We start from the raw sequence: 11,771 nt of genomic DNA on the forward strand, positions 1-11,771 counted from the left end.
CATCTGTTAAAGATTCATCTGTCGGGGCGGCCACTAGCTCACCCAGTAACACCGCTCGCCCCGTGCAGGCTGAGTCCTGCATTGGCCCGGGTTTGAATCTGACCTGCGGGCCCTTTGCTGGGGGTCATCCCCTCTCTTTCTCTCCCCCCTTTCCTGTTTATCCACTGTCACTATTGAATAAAATGGAAAAGCCCCAAAAAAGAATCTTTAAAAAAAGAAGAAAAAAAAAAGATTCATCTGTCAAATCTGGTTCTTAAGAATGATGCTCATGTACAGCTGATCTAGTATATTAGCAAATACAATTTGGAGAAAAGGAATGCCACTGGGAAGGTTTTTCTAATTAATGTAACAATGAAACAAATTGACAAATTAATCTCCACTCAAGGCCTACTTACTCACTTGTTCTGGAGCTGATGACCATGATTTCTAATTCAAAATAACTTTATTAATCCCATACATGTACTGTAGCTTGCGAACATAGTAACATACAACAACATGCAAAAATAAATACACCAAGGAGTTAAAATGCAGAATAAAATCCATAAATAATGTTCAAAGCACACAATCTTCTTTAGTAGATGATGCTTTTGCTCAGTTGACATGGAAATGAAGATGTTATTGATTATTCTGAGCACTTTTAGGGCTTCTCCATAACAACTGAGCACTTGCCAATAAAGATTAAATAGATCTTGAGTGGAGATTATTTTGTCAACTGCTGTTTCCAATACCAAGAATGAACTGTCAAACTTAAAATGATGAGCAAACTTTTATTGTACTTAACGCTCAGAGTCAATATTTCTCCTTAGTTGTCCTAACAATATCCTTTTCCGGTCACATATTCAAAAAGGAAATGCTGACACAAAGCATGGGAAAAGATGTGAGCTTTGTACTATGTAACCCAATCCATGGTCTTTTCTTAACAATAACTAGAGACCATCTTTTAATATTGTCATGATGACACACACAGACAGACACTGACACAGACACAGACACACACGGTGAAAACAATTCCAACAATCGCGGCTGGTAACCAAGTGGTTTTGCTGCCTAAACCTAAAAATATGTACTGAGATTTATATGCTTAACTCCAAGGCCGACCTTACCAACCATGACATGCCAATGAACGGTAAATTATTGTATTTTGTAGGAGATGGGGATGCATCTGTTCATTTATACTTGCATAGGAAGAAGATATATGCTATTTAAACATATATTAGTGGCCTCATAGTAAAAATGCAATGAGACCATGACCTGCACGCAAATCCTGGCTTAATGGTCCTGAACAAGTTTGACTTTGTTATTGACATCAAAGAGTAATCACTATGTGGGTTAATGGTTAAAACAGCGTGATCAATTGAGCTGGTTTACATTATGCAGCTCACTAGATGTCAAAGAGTCAGTGGCCTACATAGACGAGAGAAAACCCATCCCGGTCACTGGTGGTATAAAACTGGATTGTTAACGTTAAGCCAAATGACCACAGTTAAGAATTGCATATTAAGCCTCTAACATGGTGCTAGTATAGGTAAACGTTGAAAAAGAGGATTGCAACAAAGGAAAACTGCTCCAATGAGGCATTGTGAGTGATGTTACTTGTGAATTCTTAGCAACACAGAGAGAATGGTGTTTGTTCTCATTGACTAATTTAATTAACACTAACTCAGGGAACTTCATTAGACTGTTTTCAGTTCATTAATGAAATTAATCTCATTGGGCATGAGCACATATGAGATAAACAAACACAAGCTTTACTACACACTGTACACTCTCACATGCACACATCAGAATCATTTAGAGTAACTTACGGGTTGCCATAGTCCCAGACAACGCACTGTGGATCTGATGTACCCTGCAAGATACAGGGAGGGGAGGGGAGGGAGAGAAGATAAGCTGTTATTGCCAGTCGAGAGGATGAGTGAGGGAGGCAGAGTGAAGACAGAATAGCTCGTTGCCTGAGGAGAAAGAGTGATGCTGCATGGGCGATGGAGAGAGGTAAACAGATAATGAAAGAGAAGGATTGAGACAGAGGGCGGGAGGGAGAGATGGAGAAAGAGTCATTGTCAGTGGACAGAGCAGCAAATAGCTGCTGCAAAAAGAGGGGTGTGTGAGCAAAAGCTTGAGTGAGTTAGGAGACAAAATAAGCCATTTCATGGACAATAATACACAGCAAGTTGGGGTCATAAACATGCAGTAGTGGTAGGGCATTCAAATGCTTCACTTTAGTACAACCACAGGAGTGAAATGAAAGTAAACAACTATAAGGCAGTAAAATGTCCTGTACTTAAGTATAGCAAGTACTTATTGTGAAGAAATGGCTTTTAGATTGTGTAAAGTACCTATTGAATGTATCTCTGAACATTGTAATTTGAATTTGGGGAGGTGATTACAAACTTTTTTTAAACCACAAAAAAAAGTCACATAAGCCTTTACGGTGGTCTAAATGCTCTTAATCCATCAACTCGCTGGAGCCAAAAAAAACAATCGTTGAGGGTCGAAAGGCAGGTGAATCATCTGGTAATCAAAGCTCGCTCACTCGTGGTGGAGAAGGAAGACTCCCAATGGCTCAATCAGTGAATCAATCGCAGGATCAATATCTTGAACTGACTCATCACAGCTTGTTCCACCTGTGATCCTCAGTGATCTCAAGCATTGATCGCTTTTAACGAATCGGCCGCGCCCTTTCAACATGCACGCCTGATTTTGAAAAGGATTGGATTGCGACTGGTTTTAGTTGAACGTTGTGGGTTTGTCCGTTCTGGATCCACGATTCTGTTCTTACATTCATTCCTGAATCAAAAGCATTAAAAGTCTTAAACTGGTATGAGTACAGTCGGAGAGAAACAGCCGGCAGACACACACTTCCTGCGTCCTTTAGAGTAAGATTGATCAGGCCTTTGTGTAACTACACTGGGTACCCACAATTGAGATGCCATTTTTCCACTGTTGCAGAGGAAAATGGATCCCTCTCTGTGCCTGTCTGCTGGTCCTTCCTAAGTCCTGCATTAAGCCCTTTGCCTTTGAGCTCCCCCTTATGGTAAAGGGGGTAATAGCAGTAAAAGAAAATGTCCACTGTAAGTAGGGAAATATGAGAAACATGAGAAATAATTGAAAATCATTACCTCGTCACGAGTGAAGAGCAAACTGAATGTTTTGTGAATATGTTTTGAATATGTTACATTCCATTCTGTGAAAACTCTTCAAGGCCTCACTTGTCGTTATAATTGGTATCATAAATTTGTGTAAATTGTTACACTTTTTTATCCGCAAGATGTATCTGCGTGAGCCTATCTTGAACCAATCCTTCTTTTAGTGCCTCTTTCTTATCTTTCTACTCTCACGTCACGTCACGAGTGGAGCGATTGTTAGAAAATGTATGTATGCATGTATCATTGTGTCTCATTAAGCCTTTAGAACATTGTGAACTGAACCCTGCCTCGAGTCACTTTGTTATCCCAGATCGCAGAACTGCTTTGAGAATTAACTCACGGATGTCAAGCCAGTAGATGATAGGATAGGAAACCACAAAACAATCGTGATCAGATTGTTTCCTAACAGAATAACAATGAGTGAATGAATAACAGTTTTAAATTGAGCAAAAAAAAAAGGGGAGAGAAGGACCTTAAGTAACATTTAAGAGTATTTTATTTCTCCAAAGGCAAGGTCACCCCTCCTACTCTGAATAGTTCATAAGTGATCTCCCATGAACCAGTGGATCCTGGGGTCTCTGCATGGCTGGATGTCAGAGGACTGGATGATCTCACACACACACCCACACACACACACCCACACACACACACACACACCACACACACACACACACCACACCACACCCACCACAAAAACACACACACACACACACCACACACACACACACACACACACCACACCACACACACACCACACCACACACACACACACACACCCACACACACACACACACCACAAGCAGGCCACACTACACCCAACACACACACATTGATGATGCCAGAGCGCTTTGTTCTGCCTGACACGCAGACCGCTGCCGTCACTGATATTAGTTGTCTCTGGGCATGCTTTAGCGTAGCGGGCTCTTTTAGCATTCGACCATCAATCAGCGTGCATCATGCCTAACTGTACGCTGCAGCGGGAGTGACATCCGTGGACACCCACAAAGTCTGCCTCCTCTGTAGAACTGATACGTTGCATAATGACAGCGTCTGCTCGACTGATGCCTCTCGAAGGCAGCACCATGTGTCCGATTATAACAGCTGCACTTATTATTATTATTATTATTATTATTATGGACAGTAATAATGGTGTCTGCCTTAACAGCTCTGTCAATTTTCTCTCAAATGGAACAGCCATTTATCTTCAAGGCATTCACAATCACATGTGGTAGCCATTTGGCAGCAAAATGAATAATGCATATTGGCTCTGAATACGGTGAGCTAATCAGATGAAAAGAGCCTCAAAATCCTTCCACTTCATATTAGAGATTACAGACTCAGAAAATGAAATCGAGCATTGGCAGCATGGCAGCCTTATGGTTAGCACTGTGGCCTCACATCCGGCCCTTTGGGCGGGCCATAACTGGCCCCCGTGAGGTCAATGGGATTCTGGGTTCCAATCCAGGTGGTTCCAGGCCTTTCTGTGTGGTGTTTGGTAACTTCTCCCCATGTTTGCGTGGGTTTCCTCTGGGTGCTACGGTTTCACCCACCATCAAAAAACATGTACTAGGTTATGACGACACTGGCTTGCTGTAAATGGCTGCCCACTGCTCCCTTGAGGGATGGGTCAAATGCAGAGAATGAATTTCGCTAACAATTTGGAAGAAAGCATATTATTGTATTTGCCAAAATGTCGAAAAACTGCTTTAAATTATACTCATCCTTCATTGCAATACTACAAATATAAAACTACTTTAGTTATTTAAAAAAAACAATTTATTTTGTCTTTTATTTTGCTTTTAGGAGTTGCTAAAAACCCTAATTAATTTTAAGTAGCAAATATGGATATGAGCAATGGTTACATCTCAAGTGAAACCACATTATTATGCTAATGCCTGTATCCTCTGCAATGTCATTTCCTTTTTGTTATACAGCAGAGATATATTAATTTTAAAATGTAGTATTAATTGCATTTCTACATCACTTTCGTTAATTATTTCCCTTGAGGGTGGTTATGCTGTATGCTGAACTTCGTTCCTGAACTTGAGACATAACTCTTTTTCACAGAAAGCCTGCGTTATAAAATGGGGTCACGGACTTTAAAAGATGTACCAGGAAAGAATGTTCTAATAAAAGAAACTATTCAGGTGCTTCATGAGAAATATAAGATTTATTTTTTTGTAAGATCTATTGTGCTGACTCGGGCAGATCGGATAATATGGGCTGAAATAAAAAAATAGCTGCACTACGCAACTATACGCGACGCTTACGCGAGCAGTGTGTTCCAGCTGTATGAATGTCTTTACAGACACTGGACTAAGGTATACAGATGTGCGTTCCCAGCCTTGTACTGCTCTCTGTTCTCAATTGGAGCCTCTAGTTAGCAGTCCAGAGCAGCATGCTTGGATCAGCATTAAGACATCATCCTCTAGACCAGACCTGGGCCCATGGGCCACATCCAGCCCTTTGGGCGGGCCCTAACTAGCCCACGTGAGGTCAATGGCAAATTAGCAATCAAAAGTAAATAAGTGTACATCATGCATGGAATACAACTGAATTGCTTTTCTTTTGAAGGCCAACGTATGCAGCTTCTTCTTCTCTGGTTGCAAGTTGCAAATAAAAGTAAGAAGAAGAACTGCAATGTGTCGGCGAGCCGCGAACTGAACTCACGAGGCGTTAACATGGACGTGAACGAGCTGTTATCCCTCGAAGATTTCAGCTCATGGGGAAAAAAGAAAGGTTGATACAGAGCGCCAAGTTTGTACCCAAACGTGGACTTCTAAGTATTTATTTACTGAAGTCAAAGGTAAAGCCGCGTGCTTAGTTTGCGGAGAACCGATCGCTGTGTTGAAGGGTTATACTTTGACTGATGCAGAGCGGGCACGGACATCTGAAGCTTTGCTAGTTAAATTGCAAATGCAACAAGGCTTTTTTAACAAACGTTACACATCCAGGGATGCAGCACTCAAGACAAAAACAGTAAGGCCGCTTCTGAAGGGGAGTTTAGTAAGCTAATACGCCCGGAGAAAAAAGGAGGCAAAACATGGTGACACAGGCTACCACACAGTTGTCAGGTGGCTCAAGGTGCTTAAGAGAGTATGGGACCTGAGAGCAGAGACTTCAGAGTTTTGTAATATGAAAGGCAAAGACATTCCAGAGCTCTCAGGTGTAAACTGGGTGGCTGATATTGCATTTTGCTGTTGATGCGACCAAACTAATGAATGAACTAAACTCCAACCTGCAAGGCAAGGGCCTCTTTGCACATGAAATGCAAAATAGTGACATCATGTTGGCATTTTGTACTATGTCTGCTTCACCTTTTAATGTTCTAAGAAAAAGGTTTGAGTAAAAGCTAATTCTGTAGTTGGAATAGAAACAAAATAGTAATAGCACTATAAGTTAATTGAATGCTGTTCTTTGAAAATGGCACGTACATGTACATTTTGGTCACAACTGCATTGGTGGATGTTGATTAAATAATTAACTTCCACAACATGACATGACTGAATTTTGTACTATGTCTGCTTCACTTTTTTCATGTCCTAATCATAACATTTGAGCCCTTACCAGTTGCAGCTTATCAAAGACCTTACCATTTACTGCTTTTTATAAAGAGACAGATTTGATATTGAGCAGAACTGAGTTTATCCTATTTGTCCGGACCTCCACACCAGTCCCTGTTTCTCATGTGGCCCCTTGGGAAAATGAATTGCCCACCCCTACTCTAGACAGAAAGTGTGCAACCTGCAGTACCTCTGCTTTGCCAAAAGTGTTAAAAAGCAAAATAAAAAGAAGATGAAAGATAGAAGCCTATAAAGGAAATGCCCTAATTAAGTAATGAATCAGTGGATTAAAGCAGGGCGATGGAGAACAACTAAAAAGTATTTATATGGAACACTGTGCAATAATTTGATCCCAAGGTCCTGGTTGAGACAGCAAGGGACTAATTTTATTGGCAGATTTTAATGTGTAAATATGTGTGTGTGTGTGTATGTATGTGTTTATGTATATGTTGTCTGGAGAAAACCATTAAATATTTAACAATATTTTCAAAACTGTGCCCACCTTTGGACAGAAGAATGGCTAACAAAACCCACATCTTATTGAGGTCGTGCGGAGGGCCTTTCATTAAACTTGCACTTAGTCCTTTTCTGCTGAAGACACTCCACGAGTCGTTTATAATAACACACTCCACTGCAATATAAACTGAATAGGCACCGGGAGACGTTGCGATATAAGGAAGTCAAAAAGGTCTGCATTTATTTAGGCAATTCAACGAGCACCACGCCGCTTTATAGCATGCAGCATTTTCTCTTTCATCTCAACTCAGGAAACATGGGTCAGCTGGGAGCAAAGGAAATCCTTTAAGGCCTTAAACAAATGTATTTTCTTGGCAAAAGGTTGTTCAATGTACATGCCTATATTATAATATATAAAATGCAAACCACTGCATTGGAATAATTTACACTTTGAAGTTACTGGGTTGGGTTGGGAACACATAAAAACAATGTGGCTGTTATGACTGGAAAAAGTGAGAGATGAAAAAAAGCAATGAATAAACATACATTAAAAAGCGGTAACAGCTCCACCACCACCATGGGCTTGCTGGGTTGTGGTTCCGGGCGAACTGTCACCGTCAGGATCTTGGAGTTGATCACCGCAGGGGGGCTGCAAAGACACACACAGTCCCGCACAAAACAGTTATTTATTTTAAGAAGTGTACAGCACATTCCCGTTTCGCTTGAACGGATTTTGAACGACAAGTGGGAAATATGCTGGTGAGTTGCTGTCTTACACGGTTTGTCATACACAGAAAGACATGCATACGTTCAAACGCACTCAGAGAAAGACATACACACCCAGTTCCCAGCTGTGCTTTTGATGGTTTATAAGTGTTTCCTTATAAGTAAAACAAACAAAAAAATAAGCATAGAAAACAAAACAGAAGCATAGAGAAAAAAATAAAATAATGACAAAGGGAGAAAGCCAGAGCCAGCGCCCGAGTAAAATCTGAACACTGGAACAGTTAAGATTCAGCAGAGCTACAGGGAGAAAATGGTTTTAACAGATCCAGCTCGTCCACAACCAAGAGCACTGACCTGAATAAAAGGGCCCGGGGCCAGCACAAAACCATATCACCACTCCCGGTTCCTCCTAACTTCTATTTTTACAAGTTCCATACAATGAAGGACCCATTAGGCCCGCACCCATTTGAAGCCCACTAAGCAATTCTAAAAATAAGTTTTCAATGCAAAAGAAAAGTAAAAAAAATAAAACATCTAGAGAAATGTACTTCTTTTTGGACATCCAAGACATTTGTCTGATAACTAGGCAGACACAAGAAAAGGAGAGAAGCAACACAGACATTAGAGAGAGAGAACCGATGTAGGATTTGAGGATGGAATTAGATAGAGAAAAGAAGAGACAGAAGAAAGGGCACGGAAATAGAAAGGTAGTAAGAATGGAAACCAAGAAAAAAAAAGGCAAACGGAAGGGAGATGAAAAGTTGTGAGAGAAAGTAAGCTACAGAAAGAGCTACAGAGAAAGTAGATACTGAAAGGTAAAACAAAGGACAGGGAAAGCGGTAGAAGATGAGAAATGCTTGAAAAAGAATGAATCCTAATTAGACAGTGGGTCACATGGGAAGTACTTACTTCGGTGCAGGTAGGATGACGCCCAACGTCCTGTACAAGATGGCTCCAATGACATAGTACATCGGAGACTCTAACTCGGTCTCTGTCTCTGAAACACAGGAGCGTTTGTGGCAATCAGCCGAAAAATATGCCATGGTTTGTCTAAAACATTGATTATAAATCCATCAATTTATCGTGTACGCCCATTGTTGTTACGTGCAAGGGCAGAGGTTGCCGAAGACGGTTTTTTTAGGACAAGTACAGCTAAAAATGTAAGGAAACTTATATATATTTCCCATTTCAATTTCAAATTAAATGAACTCTTGTGGCAGGTAAATAGGTAATTGGAGCAAATTAACATTTAAAATATCAACGAGAAAAACAACAAATGTGCTTGTATGTTAAGTGGAAACTTCTCATACAACATCAATATTTAACCTGCTAATCTGGCATTTAAATTATAGGCAGCCGGTTTGTTATTTGTGTTCAATTTGAGATAGCCTGCGCTGATAAGTTGGTCATGTGATATCAATAAACTAATAAACTAATCTATTAGTCAGTGAAGCAAAAATAAAAAAGCACATATTTCACCTGTCTCAACCTGTAAATTTAGCCGTATTTACATTTACTCTTGAGCTGTGGCTGACAAATGCTCTGTTCACTGAATCAAAATGAAAAGTTAGTTAATTGCAGCGTCTGATATGACAGATACATATTCCATATTCAGACTTATTATGCTTCTGAGTTGAAAACATCCCGCTATTTCAGGTGCAAGATCCTCATTTCACACCTTGTGGGTGGTCACACCATTTGTGCCAGTTTGTTTGCCTTTTAACAGCTCGTAGCTTACCTATATTGCTCAGCAGAAGCCTCGCTTGTAAAACCAAGTCCATTGCTCTAACATGCAATCAACTTAATTGCAATTGTTTCAATAAAGCCAAAGTGTCCAAGACAATGTCTTTCTTCCCAATGTTCTCTTATTTTTCCTTGTTTTGAATCCCTTTTCTTCCTTTCCTTCTCCTCAGTCCTCGCCTCTCTCATCCTCCTTTGTTGTTCCTCCATTCTCCAACCCTATTTTCAACTTTGCCAACCTTTGTAACAACCGTCCTTCCTTACAACCCCTTGCCTTCCACCACTCCCTCCAGTGTTCTTTCACCAAAAAGAGCAGGGGCTCCCAAGGAGATGTAGTGTCTCCCTGTAAATGTCACTTTGTCTCCAGTGAGGGAGTCGAAAGGAAACAGAGAGGGAAAGTAAGAAGGGGAAGAGTTCATGTTGAGAGACGCCACTCCCTCCTTTGCCCTTTCAGGCTGAGAGAAGTGACGGAGGAGCATCGGCCCAGAGGGCGGGAGAGGTAGCGACAGAGGGGGCTGATGGTATCAGACATACTTGGTGACTCATCCAAAAACTGTCTGCCTGCTGCCTGCGAGGTAATACTCAGAAAGAGAGATAGCTATGCAAGACAGACAAGGAGTAAAAGAGGAAGAGACAAAAAGATCTCGACAGTGGGGGAAAAAGCAATTGTGAGACTGTGAGGTGGCAAAAAAAACAAAAAAAAACAGATCAAAGTCAGTATGAGAAAGCCGGTGAGTGTGATGGATCCTAATTGGATGCAAATGAGAAAGTCAGTGTATTGTGGGTAAATGGTAAATCAGTGTGTGATGGGGTGGCACTCCTACGCAAGAGGATGATTAATACTACAAAAGCACTCAATCACAAAACCCTAATTTCCTATGAACAGATTTTTCGCCGCTCTTCGCTCGCTGAACATCTAAATGATTGGTGGTCAGCTGTAATCCAGCAAAATGGCAAACCACCAGTCACCAGCTGTGAACTTTAATATGCCATTTGTCAGGGGAAAGATATGCTTGGAGTTGATGCAAAGCCATAATTTATGGTTGTAATCAAAGATTGAACGCTCCATCCAAACAGTTCCATGTGAGTTACTCTTTTCATTCTTTCCTGGTTTCTTTCATCTGCAACCAGCTTCTTTCACGTCAGCAAAAAACAGCAGATCTGTACTTAATGCACAGAAATGACAGAGGGGTAATAATCTTCTCCTCTTACTCTCGTCAATAGAACGAATTGGCCCGTTTCCTAAAATATCAAATTATTCCTATTAGATACACAACTTTTACTATAGCATCAAATGGTCAAATTCCCATCTCACTGGTGATATTTTGAAACCCAACACAGTAACAGGCAAAACTGCACATAAGGAAGTCAGTCTTTAACACAATATTAGACAGTAGAGCTCTCGGTTGTTTTGCGATCTTGCTTGAGTAATACATCAAAGCTAACGGAGAAAAATCGCATGCATGTACCAGCAATGGCGTATTTAAAATGTGAAGTCATTGCTGGCTTGTATGTTTTCGATGTGCATGTGTGCGTGGCTGCAGGTCAGAGCCTGTGTCAGCATGTGTGTTTGTGAGAGAAAGAGCGAGACAGTGGCTGGAGAGAGGGAGTTTGTCACTTCGAAAATCAGTGAAAAACAGTCCCAGCCTCTGCCCAGTGAAGCGATTCATGAACCTATCAATTGGCTGTGCCTATGTGCAACTGTGTGCCCACGTGCACACACAAAGGTGCCAATGGGCCTCTATGAGCATAGTTAAGCTGTCCATCTGAGATAGGCTTTCATTATGGGGTAAATGAACCAATCAAACTGATAGCAATCAGCTGCAGACTTCAACTTATGGACTGCCAATGGGAAGAGGCAGAGTTCCCACAGGGGCAAAGACTACAAATGATGGCCTAACTCATACAACTACACGCAGTTTGGATGAAACAATTTACCACATTGCATATGCTAAAGTGGCAATGACGTGCTGAATATCATATGAGATAATGCCCGTGTAAATTAGACGCAGCAGGTCACTTTTATTGTACTACAAGTAGGGCTGAGCGAATATCGATATCGAAACTCTGAAGCTGATATCAACGTATTTTTTCCATGACGATAACTTACATAATTTATTTCTGATGATAGGCCTACTTT

At 40.9% G+C, this 11,771-nt stretch overlaps 1 protein-coding gene across 21 annotated transcripts in view; it reads right to left on the reverse strand.

Annotated features, from left to right (window-relative positions):
* adgrb2 (adhesion G protein-coupled receptor B2) overlaps positions 1-11,771 on the reverse strand; it is a 240,978-nt gene that overhangs the window by 80,627 nt on the left and 148,580 nt on the right. For all 21 annotated transcript variants that reach the window (XR_004334864.1, XR_004334860.1, XR_004334862.1 and 18 more), the window contains 3 exons: positions 8,801-8,888; positions 7,712-7,814; positions 1,806-1,849 (listed from right to left, as the gene is read on the reverse strand). Coding sequence is in view for 8 of the 21 variants with exons in the window: in XM_032534850.1 (XP_032390741.1) it covers positions 1,806-1,849; positions 7,712-7,814; positions 8,801-8,888 (235 nt within the window). In the remaining 13 variants the exon portion in view is untranslated. The remainder of the gene's footprint in view (positions 1-1,805; positions 1,850-7,711; positions 7,815-8,800; positions 8,889-11,771) is intronic.

Source organism: Etheostoma spectabile, chromosome 14 (genome assembly GCF_008692095.1).
Source record: "Etheostoma spectabile isolate EspeVRDwgs_2016 chromosome 14, UIUC_Espe_1.0, whole genome shotgun sequence".
Classification (NCBI taxonomy): Eukaryota; Metazoa; Chordata; class Actinopteri; order Perciformes; family Percidae; genus Etheostoma; species Etheostoma spectabile.